This window comes from Salmo salar, unplaced genomic scaffold, assembly GCF_965601325.2.
Source record: "Salmo salar unplaced genomic scaffold, fSalSal1 ptg000221l, whole genome shotgun sequence".
Taxonomy (NCBI): Eukaryota; Metazoa; Chordata; class Actinopteri; order Salmoniformes; family Salmonidae; genus Salmo; species Salmo salar.
Genome location: NW_027675333.1, coordinates 592292 through 619550, shown reverse-complemented (window position 1 = coordinate 619550; position 27259 = coordinate 592292). Strand labels below are relative to the sequence as shown.

Here is a 27259-nt window from a genome sequence, read left to right as displayed (position 1 = left end):
ATCTGCTCCGTCATCGATCTCTCCAGAGCCCTGGAAATGAGACCTCTCGCACAAGGGACCAAACAACAACCACATAATATCAACACAGTCATACGGGTGAAAGCAGCCCACAACACAGTGATTACAACCTTTTTCCATTTTCCGAATGTACTATCAAACCATCCCGTGAGTGCCGTGTCCACCCCGGAATTTTCTGCTAACTCCTGAGCTAAATTGTTTAGACCGGCATTCAGATCAGAAAATCACACACACACCACCCTTTTCAGCCTGAAGCATATCCAAAGCTATTCTATTCTGCAATACCATCAAAGTGGTCGCAGCTGTCTGTTCTGCTAACCCTTGAATTGCCTCTCTGGTATAGTTGATGAAACGCTGTTGGTTATAATAAATGTAATTTATCCAATCCACATTTTTATTGAGAGTCGACCAGCAAAAAAGACTTGATTCCAATCCAGCCCATATCTGATTCCTAGCTTTAAACTCATCAGGCACCCCCTTTGGAACCCCAATGCTATCAATGTAAATTCTATCGTCAAAGGACCCTGACGGAGCACTCCTCCCCTCTCTTTCACCTGGCACTAGGTCTTTGTGTTGTATAAGGGTGAAGGGCATGCCTAACTGTACCACTGCACAAATACCAGTCCAATTTGCAGGCAGGTTTGGCGACAGCTTCATACCTCCACACAACCACCAGACATCCGCTCTCGGCCTTTTTATCTTACTAAAGTCCTCGGAACTCAACCACCCAGTCAGGTCCCTCATTGTCTCGTCAGTTGTAACATTCTCTGTCCTATTGCATGTTCTTACTTCCCCTACGTTCCATCCGTGTGTGTTGTGTCGAGCCACACAATAATAGTCTCCTCCTGCGACTGTGAAAGGGGGAAGTCTGGATCTAATGGGCACATAGGATACAGATAATGCAGATCAGTGCAACTGTCTGGCTTCCTTGCCTTCATGAACAGCTTTACCATTCAGGCCATTCCCCTTGGTAAATTAATTCCATCGGGTAGAAAGGGGATGGTTGTCAACTGAAGTTTGGCTGTTGCGCAGGCATAACCTTCTTCTTTAGCTACTGATCTAGCTGTATACTGAATCCATTCCAGCCATAGGTTGGAATCCCCAAACCAAGTCTCCACCTCAATCACTTCCTTAAGATCTTTCGTCTGAACTATCCTCACCGGTCCTTGGCTCTGGATGACTACACGGGTAATGTCCGTTTTATCAGGGGTACTACTGGTATTCTGGCTGGCGGTAGAACTATCTCCTGTCCTAACCTCTACTACTCAGAATGGTACCGCAGTGTCGACAATGGTCTGGTCAAGGCCAACATACCATAACCCTAAATCCTCTTTCTTTATGCTTTAATTGGTCATTCCTATCTTCAAGCAATACTTCCCTTGCTCTGGATTGCAGTCAAAAACCCTGGCTTTCACTATACACCATCTGTTTCTATATTGGGTGTGTGGATAGACATAGCCTTCTCTCTCTGTGTGAGCTATGACCTGATTCCATGAGTTACACCGGGATCTACACATATCTTCCCCATGAAGTCCGAGTCCTAGACTGCCAGGAGGTTAGGGACCCCATTTGGTCTGCAGAGAACTCTATTGAGACATCCTTCCCTAACTCTACTCTCACTTCCTTTTTATCCAGATCGAGTGACCTTTTGTACCTAGGCCATAAAAACTCCTCATCTTCTACACTATGGGTCAAGTTACCACTTTCTGACTTCTCGAGTGGTTCATGGTGTATTAGGAATATGGCTTACACAATCAGACAGCTCAGACAGACCAGTACCCCTGTAAAGCCCCACCCCCTCCCGGTGAATATATCACTGGCTAGAGGCTAACCCAAACTTTCACTTCTATGAACGCACACAGTGAGTATCGGGCGGGTTAGGGAATCTTCGTTAGAGAGGTAACCCCCGAACCTTATTGGTATTCGGTTCTTCTCCTAACTCTGTGATTGTTCGACAGTGTCAGTGTGTCTTACCCTCCCGCATTGTGTGATATGAACCCAGGTTGCTCTTTCAGCTATTCTCACCGCGAAGGCTATTACCAGGAACACTTGATATGGGCCCTCCCACCATGGCTGCTTCCAGTTCTTTTCTCCTCAGGGACTGGATCCACACCCAGTCTCCTGGTTGGATTGAGTGAATCATCTTCTCCTGTAATTCACCTGTTGGACACAAAGTCTCGGACATACGGGTTTGGTTAACCATGTGTTCTGTTAGTATATCTTCAACTTCTATGTCTACCTGTTCTGGCCTCCCTAACTCTGGCATTCTATATGGTTTACCTGATCAGCTAAAATGTAATCCATTATTTAAAGAGATAGATCCTAGTAAATCAACTACCCTAATTGTGTCCAACCAGTAAGTTGGGACCGCTTCTTCCCATTTAATATACTTATCTATAAAAAAAAATGTTTTTTTAAGTAGTTCGTTATCCAATAGGCCACAAAGTGTTTCCGAACCTGCTCTACTATCCCCCCTTTTGACACATGGCTCTGCCCAAATTTTCCTAAATTACTAATAATTACTTTTAATAAAATCTCAAATTTGACTTCAGGACTACTTATACTAAAATAACTCCTTTAATTAACCCCACATCAATAGGTCCTTGGGACCCTAACATGGAGGGTACCGCTTTTAACTCTTCTTCCTGTTCCTAATTTAAAAACAAATCATCCTGGCATTAATCGGGCCCCACGTCTAAGTGGACCCCAGGTTAAGTTCTCACTTCTACAATTCAGTTTGCATCTATACCTGCCTAAAACTTAACTATGCTGCTCTCCACTCAGTAACTGTTATCTAACAATTCTGTATCACTTCTATCTTCTCTCAATCCTGACTTATTATGTGATTCTTACCTTCTGCTCTCTATCTTGCGCTCCTCCTGGCCCACCCTTTTGACACAAGGCTCTCATGTATTTTAGCCTGTTTAGGATAGGGGGCAGTATTGACACGGCTGGATAAAAAAACATACCCGATTTAATCTGGTTACCACTCCTACCCAGTAACTAGAATATGCATATACTTATTACATATGGATAGAAAACACCCTAAATTTTCTAAAACTGTTTGAATGGTGTCTGTGAGTATAACAGAACTCAAATGGCAGGTCAAAACCTGAGAGATTCCTTTACAGGAAGTGGCCTGTCTGACCATTTCTTGAACTTATTTTCCATCTCTATCATTTACTAAGGATCTCTGCTCTAACGTGACACTTCCCACGTCGTCCATAGGCGCTCAGAGCCCGGGAAAAAACAGAATGTCGTCATTCCAGCCCCAGGCTGAAACACATTATCGCCTTTCTCAAGTGGCCGATCAAGGGACACTGGGCTTATGCTCGTGACCCCGACCGCCCCCGCCTTTGGGATTTTTTCCTTTGTTTGCCGAAAAGGAGATTCCCTGTCGGAATATTATCGCTTTTCTACGAGAAAAATGTCGTAAAAATTGATTTTAAACAGCGGTTGACATGCTTCGAAGTACGGTAATGGAATATTTAGAATTTTATTGTCACGAATTGCGCCATGCGCGCGACACTTCTTTACTATTTCGGATAGTGTCTGGAACGCACGAACAAAACGCCGCTATTCGGATATAACGATGGATTATTTTGGACCAAACCAACATTTGTTATTGAAGTAGCAGTCCTGGGTGTGCATTCTGACAAAGACAACAAAAGGTAATGAAACTTTTATAATAGTAAATATGATTATGGTGAGTGCTAAACTTGCTGGGTGTCTAAATAGCGAGCCCGTGATGCCTGGGCTATGTACTTAGAATATTGCAAAATGTGCTTTCACCAAAAAGCTATTTTAAAATCGGACATATCGAGTGCATAGAGGAGGTCTGTATCTATAATTCTTAAAATAATTGTTATGCTTTTTGTGAACGTTTATCGTGAGTAATTTAGTAAAATGTTAGCGAATTCCCCGGAAGTTTGCGGGGGGTATGCTAGTTCTGAACGTCACATGCTAATGTAAAAAGCTGTTTTTTTATATAAATATGAACTTGATTGAACAAAACATGCATGTATTGTATAACATAATGTCCTAGGGTTGTCATCTGATGAAGATCATCAAAGGTGAGTGCTGCATTTAGCTGTCTTCTGGGTTTTGGTGACATTATATGCTGGCTTGAAAAATGGGTGTCTGATTATTTCTGGCTTGGTACTCTGCTGACATAATCTAATGTTTTGCTTTCGTTGTAAAGCCTTTTTGAAATCGGACAGTGTGGTTAGATTAACGAGAGTCGTGTCTTTAAATGGCTGTAAAATAGTCATATGTTTGAGAAATTGAAGTAATAGGATTTTTAAGGTTTTGAAAATCGCGCCACAGGCTGGCAGTGGCTGTTACGTAGGTGGGACGAATTCGTCCCGCCTAGCCCATAGAGGTTAATTTGCTAAATTGTAATTACTCTGCTACTATGGCCTATTTATTGCCTTACCTCCTTAATCCATTTGCACACACTGTATATAGATTTTTCTGTCGTGTTATTGACTGTACGTTTGTTTATCCCACTTGTAACTCTGTGTTGTTTGTGTCGCACTGCTATGCTTTATCTTGGCCAGGTCGCAGTTGTAAATGAGAACTTGTTCTCAACTGGCCTACCTGGTTAAATAAATAAATAAAATCTTAACTTTATTGACAACACCCAAATGGATACTGTCATTAACGCAGTTCTTCAATAATTACACATAATTCTTAATGCTTTAGCAAACATTTTATTAAACAGGACATTCAAAAATAGCAAGCGTCCCACCTAGCACATAGAGGTTAACAGTTTCATTAATTCATTGTAATTAACTTAATCATTATGACACACCCCTCTCTATTGTCATTGGTTGCACTAATTGCACTGTTCGTCTACATAACCTGGTTCAAGTATTGATGACATCACCCTGTAGAAGGCACAGTGATGCTGAAACAATGGTAAATACCCAATAAATGACTGGGAGTTTATATATGGAGTGTGGGACTCTCTTTATTTTGATAGTTTATAACTCTTATGAATGTTCCATCTTTATGTGTTTTTCAGGCAGCCTGGGAAAGAACTGAAAAAATCAAGACAGAGACACCAGAAAGACCCAAGAAGACTTGGACGCAGCATCAGAGGACAGAGAGGGATGTTCAGAACTCCCTCAGTCTGGTCAGTTGGTGAGGGTAGACTTGGAGGCTGCTTACCTGACATGGAGGAAGTCCCCCCTCCTCTCCCCTAACTTCCCTATACCCCCTCCTCTCCCCTACCTTCCCTATACCCCCTCCTCTCCCCTACCTTCCCTATACCCCCTCCTCTCCCCTACCTTCCCTATACCCCCCTCCTCTCCCCTACCTTCCCTATACCCCCTTCCTCTCCCCTACCTTCCCTATACACCCCTCCTCTCCCCTACCTTCCCTATACCCCCCTCCTCTCCCCTACCTTCCCTATACCCCCCTCCTCTCCCCTACCTTCCCTATACCCCGCTCCTCTCCCCTACCTTCCCTATACCCCCCTCCTCTCCCCTACCTTCCCTATACCCCCCTCCTCTCTCCTACCTTCCCTATACCCCCTCCTCTCCCCTACCTTCCCTATGCCCCCCTTCCTCTCCCCTACCTTCCCTATACCCCCTCCTCTCCCCTACCTTCCCTATACCCCCCTTCCTCTCCCTACCTTCCCTATACCCCCTCCTCTCCCCTACCTTCCCTATACCCCCTGCTCTCCCCTACCTTCCCTATACCCCCCTTCCTCTCCCTATCTTACCCTATCCCCCCTCCTCTGCCCTACCTTCCCTGTGCCCCCACCTCCTCTCCCTTACCTTCCCTATACCCCTCCTCTCCCCTACCTTCCCTATACCCCCTCCTCTCCCCTACCTTCACTATGCCCCCTCCTCTCCCCTACCTTCTCTATGCCCCCCTCCTCTCCCCTACCTTCCCTATACCCCCCTCCTCTCCCCTACCTTCCCTATACCCCCTCCTCTCCCCTACCTTCCCTATACCCCCTCCTCTCCCCTACCTTCCCTATACCCCTCCTCTCCCCTACCTTCCCTATACCCCCTCCTCTCTGCCACCTTCCCTATACCCCCCTCCTCTCCCCTACCTTCCCTATACCCCTCCTCTCCCCTACCTTCCCCATAACCCCCTTCTCTCCCCTACCTTCCCTATACCCCCTCCTCTCCCCTACCTTCCCTATACCCCCTCCTCTCCTCTACCTTCCCTATACCCCCTCCTCTCCCCTACCTTCCCTATACCCCCCCTCCTCTCCCCTACCTTCCCTATACCCCCCCCCCCCCCCCGTCCCCTATTATGTTGGACCATCATGTTTATTTGTTTGAATCTTGTCTTTGTTTGTGATTAGGTTAGAAGAGAATGACTCCTCAACCCAAGAGGCCCTGGAGCAGCTGTGATCAGGTTAGAAGAGAATGACTCCTCAACCCAAGAGGCCCTGGAGTAGCTGTGATCAGGTTAGAAGAGAATGACTCCTCAACCCAAGAGGCCCTGGAGCAGCTGTGAGTGATCATCAGTGTGGGAGCATTTGGGAACATTTAAAGAAGGTGTCACGTACTGACCAGTATAAGGGTTATTTGTGTTTGTAGTTTGGTCAGGACGTGGCAGAGGGTATTTGTTTTATGTGGTTCGGGGTGGTGGTTTGCTTAGAAGGGTGTTTGATTTATTAATCCCGGGTTTTGGGTTATGTTCTATGTTTTTTGTATTTCTATGTTCTCTCTAGTTTAGTATTTCTATGTTAGGTATTTGGGTGTTGGACTCTCAATTGGAGGCAGGTGTTTGTAGTCGGCTTTGATTGAGAGTCCTATATATTGGTATGTGTTATGTTTGTGTTTTGTGGGAGATTTTTCTGTGTGCCTTGTGCCTTACTAGACTGTTATTCGTCGCTGTGTCTTTTTGGTGAATGTGTTTATTTTTGGTTCACCTTCTTTGCCAATTAAATAAAAAAAGATTAGTGCACATTTCCCCGCTGCGTCTTGGTCTGCTTCATCCGACGCCAACCGTTACAGAAGGTTCCTGGCAAAGAGTATTGACTGTTACGTAAAGGGTCAGAGCCACTGAGTAGACAAAATATTAAGGATACCTTCCTAATATTGAGTTACGCCTGGTCAGTTTGTCATGGAAAGAAAGGTGTCCTTAATGTTTTGTGTAAATTACATAATAATTATACATTTATGGATTCTTTTATGTAGCCTATTGTTTTCTTTTTATTCAACCTGCCATCTACCCACCTGGGGACTGCGGGTTATGAGAGAACCCCCACATCACTAGCTTCTCTTTATTCAACCTGCCATCTACCCACCTGGGGACTGAGGGTTATGAGAGAACCCCCACATCACTAGCTTCTCTTTATTCAACCTGCCATCTACCCACCTGGGGACTGAGGGTTATGAGAGAACCCCCACATCACTAGCTTCTCTTTATTCAACCTGCCATCTACCCACCTGGGGACTGAGGGTTATGAGAGAACCCCACATCACTAGCTTGCATGTTCTGCAGCCTTGTAAAGATAAGGAGGGGACGACTGGGAGGCAGGTTGGCATTTATTGTCATGAATCTTGCCCTGGAGGCAGGTTGGCATTTATTGTCATGAATCTTGCCCTGGAGGCAGTTCAGCAAAGTATTCACTGGCTTGCACAGGCACAAAGTAATACAATCCTATTTTAATCCTAACCTCAACCCTAACCTCACTGCTAATCCTTCCCTTAAATTAAGACCATAAAACATTTTCCACAGCCAATTCTGACTTTGCAGCTGACATATCTAGAGGAAATCGCACAGTTCTACCTCCAGGTCAAGATTCATGACAAACGTCAACATGAGACAGGGAGAAGCAATGTAAAAATCAATAACGAAATTGTTTTCACAGTTAACATGCTTTTTCTTGTTTCAAGTATGTTTTATTATGAAAAGTACAATATAACCATGTATACTTGTACAACTATGGAGCGTATGTCCACATATAATTGTACAATTTGTTTTTCCAACATAAAAGACAAGAAATTATCACATTGGTATTTTAACGGTGTTATTGTCAGAGTTGAAATGTTTAAACAGAGGATCCATCTAAAACAGGATAAAACAATTGCAGTATGTTGTGAGAATGTTACTTTAACGTCGACTCATAACGTCACACATAACGTCACACTATAACTCCCTGTCATGGGAGTCTTGTGGAAAGACTGCATGTTGTTTTGGGTGGATTGAGTGACGTCTTCATCAACATTTGCAGAATATTCCGGTAGTATTTTCACCTCTTGTCGGCTGCAGACATTTATAAGGAGTTCCAGTAGTTTATTTGCCATTTGCAGGTATTAAAAGTAATACATACATTGTAATTCCTTGTTGGATCTCTCTCACATACAGGACAGTACATACCAGAGGAGGCTGCTGAGGGGAGGACGGCTCATAATAATGTCTGGAACAGAGTGAATTAAATGGAACACATGGAAACCACGTGTTTGATACCATTCCACTTATTCCACTCCAGCCATTACAAGCCTGTCCTCCCCAAATAAGGTCCCACCAACCTCCTGTGGTACAAACATAAACAGTAAAATATATCATAAAAAATGCAAAGTGGTAAAAGATCAGAAAATATTACAAGCCTGTCATGTGTGTGTGTCCAGTGTGTTTGTGTGTGTGTCCAGTGTGTCAAGCGTGTGTGTGTCCAGTGTGTCAAGCGTGTGTGTGTCCAGTGTGTCAAGCGTGTGTGTCCAGTGTGTCAAGCGTGTGTGTGTCCAGTGTGTCAGTGTGTGTGTCCAGTGAGTGTGTGTGTCCAGTGAGTGTGTGTGTCCAGTGTGTGTGTGTGTGTCCAGTGGGTGTGTGTGTGTCCAGTGGGTGTGTGTGTCCAGTGTGTGTGTGTGTGTGTCCAGTGTGTGTGTGTGTCCAGTGGGTCCAGTGTGTGTGTGTGTGTATGTCCAGAGTGTGTGTTTGTTCAGTGTGTGTGTGTGTGTTTCAGTGTGTGTGTGTGTGTGTGTGTGTGTGTGTGTGTTCAGAGTGTGTCCAGTGTGTGTCCGTTCAGTGTGTGTGTGTGTGTGTGTGTTTCAGTGTGTGAGTATGTGCCCAGTGTGTGTGTGTGTGTGTGTGTGTGTGTGTGTGTGTGTGTGTTCAGTGTGTGTGTGTGTGTGTGTGTGTGTGTGTTCAGTGTGTGTGTGTCCAGTGTCTGTGTGTGTTCAGTGTGTGTGTGTGTTGAGTGTGTCGAGTGTGTTGAGTGTGTGTGTGTTGAGTGTGTGTGTGTTGAGTGTGTGTTTATGTTTGTGTGTGTGTTCAGTGTTGTGTGTGTCCAGTGTGTGTGTGTGTGTGTGTGTGTGTCCAGTGTGTGTGTGTGTGTGTGTGTGTGTGTGTCCAGTGTGTGTGTGTGTGTGTGTGTCCAGTGTGTGTGTGTGTGTGTGTGTGTCCAGTGTGTGTGTGTGTCTGTCCAGTGTGTGTGTGTCTGTCCAGTGTGTGTGTGTCTGTCCAGTGTGTGTGTGTGTGTGTGTGTTTCCAGTGTGTGTGTGTCTGTCCAGTGTGTGTGTGTGTGTGTGTCTGTCCAGTGTGTGTGTGTCGAGTGTGTGTGTTTCGAGTGTGTGTGTGTGTCGAGTGTGAGTGTGTGTCGAGTGTGAGTGTGTGTGTGTGTTGGGTGTTGAGTGTGTTTATGTGTGTGTGTCCAGTTTGTGTCCAGTGTGTGTGTGTGTTCAGTGTGTGTGTATGTCCAGAATGTGTGTGTGTGTGTGTGTGTTGAGTGTGTGTGTGTGTGTTGAGTGTGTGTGTGTGTGTGTTCAGTGTGTGTGTGTGTGTGTGTGTTCAGTTTGTGTGTTGAGAGTGTGTGTGTTGAGTGTGTGTGTGTGTTCAGTTTGTGTCCAGTGTGTGTGTGTGTGTGTGTGTGTCCAGTTTGTGTCCAGTGTGTGTGTGTGTGTGTCTGTGTCCAGTGTGTGCGTGTGCGTCCAGTTTGTGTCCAGTGTGTGTGTGTGTGTGTGTGTGTGTGTGTGTGTGTGTGTGTGTGTGTGTGTGTGTGTGTGTGTGTGTGCGTCCAGTGTCTGTATGTGTCCAGTGTGTGTCCAGTGTGTGTCCAGTGTGTGTCCAGTGTGTGTGTGTGTGTGTCCAGTCTGTGTCCAGTGTGTGTGTGTGTGTGTCCAGTTTGTGTCCAGTGTGTGTGTGTGTGTGTGTCCAGTGTGTGTCCAGTGTGTGTGTGTTTGTGTCCAGTGTGTGTGTGTGTGAGTGTGTGAGTGTGTGAGTGTGTGCAACCAGTGTGTGTGTGTCCAGTGTGTGTGTTGAGTGTGTGTATATCCAGTGTGTGTGTCCAGTGTGTGTGTTTGTGTCCAGTTATTATTTCAGGGACACTGAAGAGTCAATATAATAAACCCCAAACCCTGGATAGAGGGGCTCAGTGAATGTGGAGGTGAATGTGATCAGGTGGGTCAGTGTGTCAGAGGAGGCTCTATAGAAGGACAGAGTGCCGGCTGGCCAGTCCAGATACACTCCTACTCTGTGGGAGCTGGAGGAGGGGACGTCTATGGTAGTGGAGTTATTATTATATCTGGCAATGTAACTGCTGTCATAGCAGAACAGACTCCAGGACTTGTCATTGTATCCAAGCCAACAGTCATCAACCCCTCCTCTCCTGTTGATTCCTTTATATGTTACTCCTATAACAGCCCCCCCACTCCACTCTACCTCCCAGTAACAGCGCCCAGTCAGACCCTCTCTACACAGCACCTGTCTACAGTAGTCAAATCTCTCTGGGTGATCAGGATACGGCTGCTCCTCTGTCCTACATGTCACCTTTCTGTTCTCCTCAGACAGAGAGAGGAATCTGTTTACTGTGTTTAGGTCCAGTGTGAGATCACAGACATCTGATGGATGAAACCAGACACAATATTAGAAATCATCATCATTCACATTAGAATGTTAACTCACTTTTCACTAATTCATTTAATGTAGATGTTTCTAGGTATCAAAAGGAGAAGTTAAGGTAACTTGAGACTTGTTGAATGATCACATATACTGTATGGTAATATAAAAAACACTTATTCCCATTAATTACACACAAACACTCACACACACACAGACACACATACATTGTCAAAGTAACTCTTTGTAAACGTTGGTGTCCCTGATTTCTGTTTCTGTAGAACGACAGCTGATATTCAATATGACCAAGTCAGTAATGATGGTGGTCTTTGACTTTGACTTAACTTGAATTAAGACTTATTCTTAGTCAAATTCTTCACAGCAGTCAACACTCACATTTTCTAAGTCCAGGTTTCATTCTGAACTCTCCACCATGTTCCACACTGTAGCGGTAAGCAGAAAAACAGACAGTCAATGAGGGATACACCTGAACTCACACACACACACACACAGTTAGCATATAACTTTGTCCAAGTGGTGGTCAGAATGTTTGTCTTAACTAGCCTGAAAAGTCCAACATGTCTGATATGAACATTGACATAAACCCTCCACATACTTGAGTTTCTCCAGTCTGCAGTGTGGATCCTCCAGTCCAGCAGAGAGCAGTCTGACTCCTGAGTCTCCTGGGTGATTGTAGTTCAGGTCCAGCTCTCTCAGGTGTGAGTGGTTTGACCTCAGAGCTGAGACCAGAGAAGCACAGCCTTCCTCTGTGACTAGACAGCCTGACAGCCTGCAAAGAGTCAAATCATATTAAAACCACACTGCTATTCTTTGGTGGTGAAAATAGTGGCAGTATATTTTTTCAACATATTTAGATATATCAGTGTCCTGAAACCTTCCATATCTATTCGTAAATTAATATATCGTCATTAAAAATGACAAATTATCAAAGTTTTGCCTGCAGATAGAAACATGTATAGTACAAATATTTGAGTAGACTGACCAGACCAGTTTAAAAGCAGTATCAGTCAAAAGACAGACAGTGAGGTATCAGATTTAGATTGTATTGAGTATACAGTCCACACCATATATCTATTTTGACAGTGAAAATAACATTTTAAATGTGGCTCTAAACTCCAACATTTTGGATTTCAGATCAAATGTTTCATATGAGGTGACAGTATATAATGTCACCTTTTATTTGAGGATATTTTCATACATATCTGTTTCACCATTTAGAAAAATGAAAGCACTTTATGTATCTAGTCCCCCTATTTAAAGAAGTCATGTTTTCTGACCAATTCACTCATAGTGTATTAAAGTAGTCACAAGTTGAGTATTTGATCCGATATTCCTTGAACGCAGCGACTACATCAAGCTTGTGACTCAAACTCGTTGATTGATTTTGCAGTTTGTTTTGGTTGTGTTTTGGGTTATGTTTTGCCCAATATTAAAATGGTGGATGTTTTCTAAGTGAGAAGATACATGCTGGTGCATAGCACCACATTTAAAACTGTAAGCTTCACTGTCCAAACACATATGGTGTGGACTATGTGTGTCTGGTAAAAACATGTGGATCTGGTGAACAGTTATCACTTGTTGACCAACTACAGGAATACTGACCTCAGAGTCTCCAGTTTACAGTGGGGATTCCCCAGTCCAGCAGAGAGCAGCTTCACTCCTGAATCCTTCAGGTCATTGTTACTCAGGTCCAGCTCTCTCAGGTGTGAGGGGTTTGACCTCAGAGCTGAGACCAGAGAAGCACAGCCTTCCTCTGTGACTCGACAGCCAGACAGCCTGCAAAGAGTCAAATCATATTAAAGTCACACTGCTATTCTTTGGTGGTGAAAATAGTGGCAGTATATTTTTTCAACATATAAAACCTTCCATATCTATTCGTAAATTAATACATCGTCATTAAAAATGAGAAATTATCAACGTTTTGCCTGCAGATAGAAACATGTATAGTACAAATATTTGAGTAGACTGACCAGACCAGTTTAAAAGCAGTATCAGTCAAAAGACAGACAGTGAGGTATCAGATTTAGATTGTATTGAGTATACAGTCCACACCATATCTATTTTGACAGTGAAGCTGACATTTTAAATGTGGCTCTATACTCCAACATTTTGGATTTCAGATCAAATGTTTCATATGAGGTGACAGTATATAATGCCACCTTTTATTTGAGGATATTTTCATACATATCTGTTTCACCATTTAGAAAAATAAAAGCACTTTATGTATCTAGTCCCCCTCTTTAAAGAAGTCATATGTTTTCATATGTTTTCTGACCAATTAACTCATAGTGTGTTAAAATAGTCAAAAGTTTAGTATTTGGTCCCATATTCTTTGACTGCAATGACTTCATCAAGCCTGTGACTGCCATGATTGAGAAAGATAATGAATAATAATGAGTGAGAAAGTTACAGAGGCTACAACAAAACATGCTAACCTCTCACCATTACCAATAACAGAGGCTACAACAAAACATGCTAACCTCTCACCATTACCAATAACAGAGGCTACAACAAAACATGCTAATCTCTCACCATTACCAATAACCGAGGCTACAACAAAACATGCTAACCTCTCACCATTACCAATAACAGAGGCTACAACAAAACATGCTAACCTCTCACCATTACCAATAACAGAGACTACAACAAAACATGCTAACCTCTCACCATTACCAATAACAGAGCATACAACAAAACATGCTAACCTCTCACCATTACCAATAACAGAGACTACAACAAAACATGCTAACCTCTCACCATTACCAATAACAGAGACTACAACAAAACATGCTAACCTCTCACCATTACCAATAACAGAGGATACAACAAAACACTTGTTGACCAACTACATGAATACTGACCTCAGAGTCTCCAGTCTGCAGTGGGGATTCCCCAGTCCAGCAGAGAGCAGCTTCACTCCTGAATCCTTCAGGTCATTGTTACTCAGGTCCAGCTCTCTCAGGTGTGAGGGGTTTGAACTGAGAACTGAGGCCAAAACTTTACAGGATGTGTTTCTGAGTTTACAGCCAGTGATTCTGCCAACACAGAAGAAATACAATGACAGACAGGTTGTATTACAATGATACGCTTAGCTTGCCCTGTTTACGCTGTTACCCGTTTACAAATAATGTGTTGGGTTTGACCTCAGAGCTGAGACCAGAAAAGCACAGCCTTCCTCTGTAACTAGACAGCCTGACAGCCTGCAAAGAGTCAAATAATCTTGTAGAGAGAAAAATGTATAATACAAATATTTGAGTAGACTGACCAGACCAGTTTAAAAAGCAGTATCAGTCAAAAGACAGACAGTGAGGTATCAGATTTAGATTGTATTGAGTATACAGTCCACACCATATCTATTTTGACAGTGAAGATAACATTTTAAATGTGGCTCTAAACTCCAACATTTTGGATTTCAGATCAAATGTTTCATATGAGGTGACAGTATATAATGTCACCTTTTATTTGAGGATATTTTCATACATATCTGTTACACCATTTAGAAAAATAAAAGCACTTTATGTATCTAGTCCCCCTATTTAAAGAAGTGATATGTTTTCTGACCAATTAAATCATAGTGTATTAAAATAGTCAAAAGTTTTGTATTTGGTCCCATATTCCATTAAAGCAACGACTACATCAAGCTTGTGACTCAAACTCGTTGGTTGCATTTGCAGTTTGTTTTGGTTGTGTTTTGGGTTATGTTTTGCCCAATAAAAAAATAGTGGATGATGACTGGATTAACATCCTAACCTCTCACCATTACCAATAACAGAGGTTACAACAAAACATGCTAACCTCTCACCATTACCAATAACAGAGGCTACAACAAAACATGCTAACCTCTCACCATTACCAATAACAGAGGCTACAACAAAACATGCTAACCTCTCACCATTACCAATAACAGAGGCTACAACAAAACATGCTAACCTCTCACCATTACCAATTTATTTATTTGTTTCACCTTTATTTTAAAAGAAATAAAATAATAAACCCCAATGAGTCGTGCACAACCCGTGTCCAAATTAAGCACCTCACATTGTGGTTACTCACGACTTGGTAGATATTCCCTCAGCGAAGTATGGCAGTTCCATGCAGGTTTCCTCACAAAGTCCAAGGCAGCACAGCTACCCATGCAGACAGTACTCCTTAGCCGTAACCGATATCCCCATGGCAACACGAACTAGTTAAGCTTCCCAAGCAATTATCTCCCGGTGTCACACGATGCTAGGCTAACCTCTAGGCTGGCTAATACCTCCACGACGAGACGGTAGCTTCAGTCTTTACTAAGTTTTAACTAAATTATAACAACTCTTTTATTAAATAAAACATGTATTTCCCTTCATGTCTTAGTAGCTATGGGTTTTGTTGTAGTTCTGTCGTCTTCTTTTATAATTTTTCTTCACCAACCGTCCTGAGGTAAAACGTCCATCCTTTCATCAACGTCTTTTTCCCTCCCGTTAACCAGGTCAACTCCCATTGGCCACAACTTAACAAGCAACCTTATTGGTCAAAACGTAAACTTCAAAGTAAAACAAACTATTCACTTATACATTAAATAAATATTTCTTCAAAAAGCATAATGCATTAACAACATTACAGTTTAGGAGCAATTCAATCATCTTTTAAATATAATACCAATTAATTATAACAAATAAACTCAATACTTGGTTCAAACAAGGGTATTACACAAACATACAGTCAATAATACAGTAGAAAAATAAGTCTATATACAATGTGAGCAAATGAAGTGAAATAAGGGAGGTAAAGGCAAAAAAAGGCCATGGTGGCAAAGTAAATACAATATAGCAAGTAAAACACTGGAATGGTAGATATGCAGTGGAAGAAAGTGCAAAGTAGAAATAATGGGGAGCAAAGGAGCTAAATAAATAAATACAGTAGGGGAAGAGGTAGTTGGGCTAAATTATAGATGGGCTATGTACAGGTGCAGTAATCTGTGAGCTGCTCTGACAGCTGGTGCTTAAAGCTAGTGAGGGAGAAGAGTGTTTCCAGTTTTAGAGATTTTTGTAGTTCGTTCCAGTCATTGGCAGCAGAGAACTGGAAGAAGAGGCGGCCGAAGGAGGAATTGGCTTTGGGGGTGACCAGAGAGATATACCTGCTGGAGCGCGTGCTACAGGTGGGTGCTGCTAAGGTGACCAGTGAGCGGAGATAAGGGGGGACTTTACCTAGCAGGGTCTTGTAGATGACCTGGAGCCAATGGGTTTGGCGACGAGTATGAAGCGAGGGCCAGACAATGAGAGCGTACAGGTCGCAGTGGTGGGTAGTACAGTGGGGGGAAAAAGTATTTGATCCCCTGCTGATTTTGTACTTTTGCCCACTTACAAAGAAATGATCAGTCTATAATTTTAATGGTAGGTTTATTTGAACAGTGAGAGACAGAATAACAGCAAAAAAATCCAGAAAAAAACGCATGTCAAAAATGTTATACAATTATTTGCATTTTAATGAGTGAAAAAGTATTTGATCCCTCTGCAAAACATGACTTAGTACTTGGTGGCAAAACCCTTGTTGGCAATCACAGAGGTCAGACGTTTCTTGTAGTTGGCCACCAGGTTTGCACACAACTCAGGAGGGATTTTGTCCCACTCCTCCTTGCAGATCTTCTCCAAGTCATTAAGTTTCGAGGCTGACGTTTGGCAACTTGAACCTTCATCTCCCTCCACAGATTTTCTATGGGATTAAGGTCTGGAGACTGGCTAGGCCACTCCAGGACCTTAATGTGCTTCTTCTTGAGCCACTCCTTTGTTGTCTTGGCCGTGTGTTTTGGGTCATTGTCATGCTGGAATACCCATCCACAACCCATTTTCAATGCCCTGGCTGAGGGAAGGAGGTTCTCACCCAAGATTTGACGATATATGGCCCCATCCATCGTCCCTTTGATGCAGTGATGTTGTCCTGTCCCCTTAGCAGAAAAACACCTCCAAAGCATAATGTTTCCACCTCCATGTTCGACGGTGGGGATGGTGTTCTTGGGGTCATAGGCAGCATTCCTCTTCCTCCAAAGACGGCGAGTTGAGTTGATGTCAAAGAGCTCTATTTTGGTCTCATCTGACCACAACACTTTCACCAGTTGTCCTCTGAGTCATTCAGATGTTCATTGGCAAACTTCAGACGGGCATATATATGTATTCTTGAGCAGGGGGACCTTGCGGGCGCTGCAGGATTTCAGTCCTTCACGGCGTAGTGTGTTACCAATTGTTTTCTTGGTGACTATGGTCCCAGCTGCCTTAAGATCATTGACAAGATCCTCCCGTGTAGTTCTGGGCTGATTCCTCACCGTTCTCATGATCATTGCAACTCCACGAGGTGAGATCTTGCATGGAGCCCCAGGCCGAGGGATATTGACAGTTCTTTTGTGTTTTTCCATTTGCGAATAATCGCACCAAATGTTGTCACCTTCTCACCAAGCTGCTTGACGATGGTCGTGCAGCCCATTCCAGCCTTGTGTAGGTCTACAATCTTGTCCCTGACATCCTTGGAGAGCTCTTTGGTCTTCGCCATGGTGGAGAGTTTGGAATCTGATTGATTGATTGCTTCTGTGGACAGGTGTCTTTTTTACAGGTAACAAGTTGCGGTTAGGAGCACTCCTTTTAAGAGTGTGCTCCTAATCTCAGCTCGTTACCTGTATAAAAGACACCTGGGAGCCAGAAATCTTTCTGATTGAGAGGGGGTCAAATACTTATTTCCCTCATTAAAATCCAAATCAATTTATAACATTTCTGACATGAGTTTTTATGGATTTTTTTGTTGTTATTCTGTCTCTCACTGTTCAAATAAACCTACCATTAAAATTATAGACTGATCCTTTCTTTGTCAGTGGGCAAACGTACAAAATCAGCAGGGGATCAAATACTTTTTCCCCCCACTGTATATGGGGCTTTGGTGACAAAACGGATGGCACTGTGACAGACTGCATCCAATTCATTGAGTAGGGTATTGGAGGCTATTTTGTAATTGACATCGCCGAAGTCGAGGATTGGTAGGATGGTCAGTTTTATAAGGGTATGTTTGGCAGCATGAGTGAAGGATGCTATGTTGCGAAATAGGAAGCCAATTCTAGATTTAACTTTGGATTGGAGATGCTTATAGTGAGTCTGGAAAGAGAGTTTACCGTCTAACCAGACACCTAGGTATTTGTAGGTGTCCACATATTCTAAGTCAGAACCGTCCAGAGTAGTGATGCTGGACAGGCGGGCAGGTGCAGGCAGCGATCGGTTGAAGAGCATGCATTTAGTTTTACTTGTATTTAAGAGCAGTTGGAGGCCACGGAAGGAGAGCTGTATGGCATTGAAGCTCGCCTGGAGGTTAGTTAACACAGTGTCCAAAGAAGGGCCAGAAGTATACAGAATAACACCAATAACAAAGGGGGTCTGATCTTTGTGCCTCTGTAACTTTCCCATTTATCATTATTCACGATTCATTCCTGATTATTCATAATCATGGTAGCATCCACATGAATGTAGAAGTGTTCAGAAACATCTTCTATTCTTACTGACAATACAAGTGAAGTGACTCCAAAATGACAGGACATTATTCACCATTCAGTTTCTATTAGGAAAAACATAATCCAAAACACAACCAAAACAAACTGAAAAATGAATTCAACAAGTTTGTAGAATCACAAGCTTGATGTAATCACTGCAGGCATGGAATATGGGACTAAATACTAAACTTATGACTACTTTAATACAATATAAGTGAATTTGTCCAAATAATTAAGACTTCTTCAAATGGGAGAACTACGTACAGAAAGTGCTTTAATTTCTAAATGGTAAAACAGATATGTATGAAAATACCCTCAAATAAAAGGTGACATTCTGTAAGGTCACCTAATATGAAACATCTCAAATCCAAAATGCTGGAGCATAGCGCCAAATGTAAAACTGTAAGCTTTTGTTGTGTCTTTCGCTATGCCGGATTAAGTGATATGACATGCTAACCTATAAAATTCTCACTGTAATTAATATTACCTGATTAAGCTAATCATGTAAATGTAATTAACTAGAAAGTCGGGGCACCACGGAAGAACGTTTATAGAGCCGTTATCTTCCTAATAAACTCTTAAAATACTTAGTAATATTTTACATCGATAGCAGTCAATATTAACCCTTATCTTATTTTCAGTCTCATAATGAAAGTTGTAAATTCTTGGCTATCTTCACGAACCCTGGCTAACAAGTTGAATCAGCAATACAAATTTGGGTTTAATTATTTATTTACTAAATACCTAAACTAATCACAGAGAATTACAAATACACCGAATACAAATGATGTCATACATGATGACTGGTTACACAAAGGAAAGGGGGTTGGGCTTGAATGAAAGAGCGGGAAGATTTAGGAACAAAGAAACAGCAGCTATGCTATCGTAAATACATTATCTTATGCATTCTAAATTACCGCCCATTTGGAAAAGGAAAATGCAATAAATATTTACTCTGAGCTGCGCTTCGGTAGGTTGGTCGTAGATGCTGGCCGGGTTGGCCAACAGATCTTCCTGTAAACTCGGAAGAATGTCTCTGGTGGTAAATTGGATACGTGGTGGTATCTTCGTCCGTCTGTTAGACTGGATCCGTCGTCCGTCCTTTCCTAGCCCCCGTCTACAGCGGCCGCTGCTAACTCAACGGCTAGGAAGTATCACTTCTGTAGTGAATAAGCTCAAAGTTCATACCATTCGCCACCAAAGCTCACGCCGAGGTTGGCTTAGTTCTGTTCTTGACATGTGTGTCCTTCTAACGTAGAGGCTGCAGACCTTACGTACTGGAACCACGTGGTTATCTTTTCGTCAAAGGCTTATATAGTGGAGAGGGGGTGGATGTGTTTATAACCCCTGTCTCTTCACAGGGGTGGGCCACTGATCAAGCAGGGCACTTTCCTTATGAAAACCCAATTCTCTCATTTGGAAGCTAAAATTACATTTAATCTCCTAACAAACAATTTCAATATCAAACATTTCAATTGCATAACAATTCCATGTTACTCTGATAACTAGAGAGTGTATACTTTCTCAGGTACCGTTTATGTCATCCTGTCATCAGTCATAATGTCTCAGATGACAAGCGAACTGACATACATACTCATTACGTTCTCAAACATATTTCCAACTGGTTTTATTACCAAAATATGGTTCCTTTTCCCCATTTGTTTGATGTTCCCAGACTCTCTATATTTAACACAGGCTATTCAAATCCTTCAGTAGGGTAAGAGAGGGGAAGGGAGAAAGGTATTTATGGGGGGCGGTCATAAACCTTACCCACAGGCCAACGTCATGACACTTCACTGTCCAAACACATATGGTGTGGACTATGTGTGTCTGGTAAACACATGTGGATCTGGTGAACAGTTATCACTTGTTGACCAACTACAGGAATACTGACCTCAGAGTCTCCAGTTTACAGTGGGGATCCTCCAGTCCAGTAGAGAGCAGCTTCACTCCTGAATCCTTCAGGTCATTGTTACTCAGGTCCAGCTCTCTCAGGTGTGAGGTGTTTGACCTCAGAGCTGAGACCAGAGAAGCACAGCCTTCCTCTGTGACTCCACAGCCTGACAGCCTGCAAAGAGTCAAATCATATTAAAATCACACTGCTATGCTTTGGTGGTGAAAATAGTGGCAGTATAATTTTTCAACATATTCAGATATCAGTGTCCTGTAACCTTCCATATCTATTGGAAATTAATGTATCATCATTAAAAATGACAAATGATCAAAGTATTGCCTGCAGATAGAAACATATATAGTACAAATATTTGAGTAGACTGACCAGACCAGTTTAAAAAGCAGTATCAGTCAAAAGACAGACAGTGAGGTATCAGATTTAGATTGTATTGAGTATACAGTCCACATCATATCTATTTTGACAGTGAAGCAAACATTTTAAATGTGGCTCTATACTCCAACATTTTGGATTTTAGATCAAATGTTTCATATGAGGTGACAGTATATAATGTCACCTTTTATTTGAGGGTATTTTAATACATACAGTTGAAGTCAGAAGTTTACATACAGTGCGGCAAAAAAGTATTTAGTCAGCCACCAATTGTGCAAGTTCTCCCACTTAAAAAGATGAGAGGCCTGTAAGTTTCATCATAGGTACACTTCAACTATGACAGACAAAATCAGAAAATAAAATCCAGAAAATCACATTGTAGGATTTTTAATGAATTTATTTGCAAATTATGGTGGAAAATAAGTATTTGGTCAATAACAAAAGTTTATCTCAATACTTTGTTATACTCCCTTTGTTGGCAATGACACAGGTCAAATGTTTTCTGTAAGTCTTCACAAGGTTTTCACACACTGTTGCTGGTATTTTGGCCCATTCCTCCATGCAGATGTCCTCTAGAGCAGTGATGTTTTCAACTCCCTCCAAAGATTTTCTATGGGGTTGAGATCTGGAGACTGGCTAGGCCACTCCAGGACCTTGAAATGCTTCTTACGAAGCCACTCCTTCATTGCCCGGGCGGTGTGTTTGGGATCATTGTCATGCTGAAAGACCCAGCCACGTTTCATCTTCAATGCCCTTGCTGATAGAAGGAGGTTTTCACTCAAAATCTCACGATACATGGCCCCATTTATTCTTTCCTTTACACGGATCAGTCGTCCTTGTCCCTTTGCAGAAAAACAGCCCCAAAGCATGATGTTTCCACCCCCATGCTACACAGTAGGTATGGTGTTCTTTGGATGCAACTCAGCATTCTTTGTCTTCCAAACACGACAAGTTGAGTTTTTACCAAAAAGTTCTATTTTGGTTTCATCTGACCATATGACATTCTCCCAATCCTCTTCTGGATCATCCAAATGCTCTCTAGCAAACTTCAGACGGGCCTGGACATGTACTGGCTTAAGCAGGGGGACACGTCTGGCACTGCAGGATTTGAGTCCCTGGCGGCGTAGTGTGTTACTGATGGTAGGCTTTGTTACTTTGGTCCCAGCTCTCTGCAGGTCATTCACTAGGTCCCCCCGTGTGGTTCTGGGATTTTTGCTCACCGTTCTTGTGATCATTTTGACCCCACGGGGTGAGATCTTGCGTGGAGCCCCAGATCGAGGGAGATTATCAGTTGTCTTGTATGTCTTCCATTTCCTAATAATTGCTCCCACAGTTGATTTCTTCAAACCAAGCTGCTTACCTATTGCAGATTCAGTCTTCCCAGCCTGGTGCAGGTCTACAATTTTGTTTCTGGTGTCCTTTGACAGCTCTTTGGTCTTGGCCATAGTGGAGTTTGGAGTGTGACTGTTTGAGGTTGTGGACAGGTGTCTTTTATAGTGATAACAAGTTCAAACAGGTGCCATTAATACAGTTAACGAGTGGAGGACAGAGGAGCCTCTTAAAGAAGAAGTTACAGGTCTGTGAGAGCCAGAAATCTTGCTTGTTTGTAGGTGACCAAATACTTATTTTCCACCATAACTTGCAAATAAATTCATAAAAAATACTACAATGTGATTTTCGGATTTTTTTTCTCATTTTGTCTGTCATAGTTGACGTGTACCTATGATGAAAATTACAGGCCTCTCTCATCTTTTTAAGTGGGAGAACTTGCACAATTGGTGGCTGACTAAATACTTTTTTGCCCCACTGTACACCTTAGCCAAATACATTTAACCTGTTTGGGCTAGGGGGCAGTATTGAGAATTTTGGAAAAAATATGTGCCCATTTTTAACTGCCTCCTACACCAACTCAGAAGCTAGAATATGCATATTATTGTTCAGGTTTGGATAGAAAAACACCCTAAAGTTTCTAAAACTGTTTGAATGGTGTCTGTGAGTATAACAGAACTCCTATGGCAGGCAAAAACCTGACAAGGTTTCATGCAGGAAGTGGCCTGTTTGACAAGGAGTCGTGCGTCTTGCATCTGTTTATTGAAGAGTAAGGATCTTAGCTGTAACGTGACAATTCCCAGGGCTCCAATAGGCTCTCAGGACCCGGGAAAATCATGAAGGTTGACGAGGCAGCCTCAGGCTGAAACAGATTATCACCTTATCCAAGTGTCCCATTAGGTGACAATGGAATGAGGCGCGTGCGCGATTAGCCCCCGTGGAGTATTTTAATTCGTCTGTTTGGTTTATTGCAGATTCCCGGTCGGAATATTATCGCTTTTCTACGAGATAAATGGCATAAAAATTGGTTTTAACCTGTTTAGGATAGGGGGCAGTATTGACACGGCTGGATAAAAAACATACCCGATTTAATCTGGTTACCACTCCTACCCAGTAACTAGAATATGCATATACTTATTACATATGGATAGAAAACACCCTAAATTTTCTAAAACTGTTTGAATGGTGTCTGTGAGTATAACAGAACTCAAATGGCAGGTCAAAACCTGAGAGATTCCTTTACAGGAAGTGGCCTGTCTGACCATTTCTTGAACTTCTTTTCCATCTCTATCATTTACTAAGGATCTCTGCTCTAACGTGACACTTCCCACGTCGTCCATAGGCGCTCAGAGCCCGGGAAAAAACAGAATGTCGTCATTCCAGCCCCAGGCTGAAACACATTATCGCCTTTCTCAAGTGGCCGATCAAGGGACACTGGGCTTATGCTCGTGACCCGACCGCCCCCGCCTTTGGGATTTTTTCCTCTGTTTGCCGAAAAGGAGATTCCCTGTCGGAATATTATCGCTTTTCTACGAGAAAAATGTCGTAAAAATTGATTTTAAACAGCGGTTGACATGCTTCGAAGTACGGTAATGGAATATTTAGAATTTTATTGTCACGAATTGCGCCATGCGCGCGACACTTCTTTACTATTTCGGATAGTGTCTGGAACGCACGAACAAAACGCCGCTATTCGGATATAACGATGGATTATTTTGGACCAAACAAACATTTGTTATTGAAGTAGCAGTCCTGGGTGTGCATTCTGACGAAGACAACAAAAGGTAATCAAACTTTTATAATAGTAAATATGATTATGGTGAGTGCTAAACTTGCCGGGTGTCTAAATAGCGAGCCCGTGATGCCTGGGCTATGTACTTAGAATATTGCAAAATGTGCTTTCACCAAAAAGCTATTTTAAAATCGGACATATCGAGTGCATAGAGGAGGTCTGTATCTATAATTCTTAAAATAATTGTTTTTCTTTTTGTGAACGTTTATCGTGAGTAATTTAGTAAAATGTTAGCGAATTCCCCGGAAGTTTGCGGGGGGTATGCTAGTTCTGAACGTCACATGCTAATGTAAAAAGCTGGTTTTTGATATAAATATGAACTTGATTGAACAAAACATGCATGTATTGTATAACATAATGTCCTAGGGTTGTCATCTGATGAAGATCATCAAAGGTGAGTGCTGCATTTAGCTGTCTTCTGGGTTTTGGTGACATTATATGCTGGCTTGAAAAATGGGTGTCTGATTATTTCTGGCTTGGTACTCTGCTGACATAATCTAATGTTTTGCTTTCGTTGTAAAGCCTTTTTGAAATCGGACAGTGTGGTTAGATTAACGAGAGTCTTGTCTTTAAATAGCTGTAAAATAGTCATATGTTTGAGAAATTGAAGTAATAGGATTTTTAAGGTTTTGAAAATCGCGCCACAGGCTGCCAGTGGCTGTTACGTAGGTGGGACGAATTCGTCCCGCCTAGCCCAGAGAGGTTAAACAGCGGTTGACATGCTTCGAAGTACGGTAATGGAATATTTAGACATTTTTTGTCACGCCATGCGCCATGCGCACGACCGTGGATTACCATTCGTATAGTGTCTAGAACGCACGAACAAAACGACGCTATTTGGATATAACTATGGATTATTTGGGACCAAACCTATATTTGTTATTGAAGTAGAAGTCCTGGGAGTGCATTCTGACGAAGAACAGGAAAGGTAAGAACATTTTTCTTATAGGACATGTTATTATGGTGAAGGCTAATCTTGCCGGGTGTCTAAATAGCTAGCCGTGATGGCTGGGCTATGTACTTAGAATATTGCAAAATGTGCTTCATCCGAAAAGCTATTTTAAAATCGGACATATCGAGTGCATAGAGGAGTAATGTATCTATAATTCTTAAAATAATTGTTATGCTTTTTGTGAACGTTTATCGTGAGTAATTTAGCAAACTGTTAGTTATTTCCCCGGAAGTTTGCGGGGGGTATGCTTTTTCTGAACGTCACATGCTAATGTAAAAAGCTGTTTTTTGATATAAATATGAACTTGATTGAACAGACATGCATGTATTGTATAACATAATGTCCTAGGTGTGTCATCTGATGAAGATCATAAAAGGTTAGTGCTGCATTTAGCTGTGGTTTGGGTTTTTGGTGACATTATATGCTAGCTTGAAAAATGGGTGTCTGATTATTTCTGGCTGGGCACTCTCCTGACATAATCTAATGTTTTGCTTTCGTTGTAAAGCCTTTTTGAAATCGGACAGTGTGGTTAGATTAACGAGAGTCTTGTCTTTAAATAGCTGTAAAATAGTCATATGTTTGAGAAATTGAAGTAATAGGATTTTTAAGGTTTTGAAAATCGCGCCACAGGCTGCCAGTGGCTGTTACGTAGGTGGGACGAATTCGTCCCGCCTAGCCCAGAGAGGTTAAACAGCGGTTGACATGCTTCGAAGTACGGTAATGGAATATTTAGACATTTTTTGTCACGCCATGCGCCATGCGCACGACCGTGGATTACCATTCGTATAGTGTCTAGAACGCACGAACAAAACGACGCTATTTGGATATAACTATGGATTATTTGGGACCAAACCTATATTTGTTATTGAAGTAGAAGTCCTGGGAGTGCATTCTGACGAAGAACAGGAAAGGTAAGAACATTTTTCTTATAGGAAATGTTATTATGGTGAAGGCTAATCTTGCCGGGTGTCTAAATAGCTAGCCGTGATGGCTGGGCTATGTACTTAGAATATTGCAAAATGTGCTTCATCCGAAAAGCTATTTTAAAATCGGACATATCGAGTGCATAGAGGAGTAATGTATCTATAATTCTTAAAATAATTGTTATGCTTTTTGTGAACGTTTATCGTGAGTAATTTAGCAAACTGTTAGTTATTTCCCCGGAAGTTTGCGGGGGGTATGCTTTTTCTGAACGTCACATGCTAATGTAAAAAGCTGTTTTTTGATATAAATATGAACTTGATTGAACAGACATGCATGTATTGTATAACATAATGTCCTAGGTGTGTCATCTGATGAAGATCATAAAAGGTTAGTGCTGCATTTAGCTGTGGTTTGGGTTTTTGGTGACATTATATGCTAGCTTGAAAAATGGGTGTCTGATTATTTCTTGCTGGGCACTCTCCTGACATAATCTAATGTTTTGCTTTCGTTGTAAAGCCTTTTTGAAATCGGACAGTGTGGTTAGATAAACGAGAGTCTTGTCTTTAAATAGCTGTAAAATAGTAATATGTTTGAGAAATTGAAGTAATAGTATTTCAAACGATTCAAAAATCGCGCCACTGGATTAGACTGGCTGTTACGTAGGTGGGACGAATTCGTCCCGCCTAGCCCATAGAGGTTAAACTCAATTTTTACAATTCCTGACATTTAATCCTCGTTAAAATCCCCTGTTTTAGGTCAGTTAGGATCACCACTTTATTTTAAGAATGTGAAATGTCAGAATAATAGTAGAGAGAATGATTAATTTCAGCTTTTATTTCTTTCATCCCATTCCCAGTTGGTCAGAAGTTTACATACACTCAATTAGTATTTGGTAGCATTGCCTTTAAATGGTTTAACTTGGGTTAAACGTTTCGGGTAGCCTTCCACAAGCTTCCCACAATAAGTTGGGTGAATTTTGGCCCATTCCTCCTGACAGAGCTGGTGTAACTGAGTCAGGTTTGTAGGCCTCTTGTTCGCACACACTTTTTCAGTTCTGCCCACACATTTTCTATAGGATTGAGGTCAGGGCTTTGTGATGGCCACTCCAATACCTTGACATTGTTGTCTTTAAGCCATTTTGCCACAACTTTGGAAGTATCGTTGGGGTCATTGTCCATTTGGAAGACCCATTTGTGACCAAGCTTTAACTTCCTGACTGATGTCTTGAGATGTTGCATCAATATATCCAAGTAATTTTCTTCACTCATGATGCCATCTATTTTCTGAAGTGCACCAGTCCCTCCTGCAGCAAAACACCCCCACAACATGATGCTGCCACCCCCGGGCTTCACGGTTGGGATGGTGTTCTTCGGCTTGCAAGCCTCCCCCTTTTTCCTCCAAACATAACGATGGTCATTATGGCCAAACAGTTCTTGTATTGTTTCATCTGACCAGAGGACATTTATCCAAAAAGTACGATCTTTGTCCCCATGTGCAGTTGCAAACCGTAGTCTGGCTTTTTTTATGGTGGTTTTGGAGCAGTGGCTTCTCCCTTGCTGAGCAACCTTTCATATTATGTCGATATATGACTCGTTTTACTGTGGATATAGATACTTTAGTACCTGTTTCCTC

General features: G+C 42.1%; 2 protein-coding genes across 2 annotated transcripts in view; both read right to left on the bottom strand.

The window, feature by feature from the left end:
- Window positions 1–2229: 2229 nt before the first annotated feature.
- LOC123740283 (NLR family CARD domain-containing protein 3-like) overlaps window positions 2230–27259 on the bottom strand; it is a 45993-nt gene continuing 20963 nt past the window's right edge. The window contains exons 9-12 of the mRNA XM_082971222.1: window positions 20241–20414; window positions 13704–13877; window positions 12445–12618; window positions 2230–2938 (exon numbers count right to left, since the gene is read on the bottom strand). Coding sequence (XP_082827348.1) covers window positions 2857–2938; window positions 12445–12618; window positions 13704–13877; window positions 20241–20414 — 604 coding nt within the window. The 3' untranslated portion in view covers window positions 2230–2856. The remainder of the gene's footprint in view (window positions 2939–12444; window positions 12619–13703; window positions 13878–20240; window positions 20415–27259) is intronic.
- On the bottom strand, window positions 8156–19452 carry LOC145867151 (stonustoxin subunit beta-like). The gene is made up of 4 exons (XM_082971214.1): window positions 19301–19452; window positions 11438–11611; window positions 11218–11264; window positions 8156–10823 (listed from the first exon to the last, which is right to left on the bottom strand). The coding sequence occupies exons 3-4, from the start codon at window positions 11237–11239 to the stop codon at window positions 10297–10299; spliced, it is 549 nt and encodes a 182-aa protein (XP_082827340.1). The 5' UTR covers window positions 11240–11264; window positions 11438–11611; window positions 19301–19452; the 3' UTR covers window positions 8156–10296.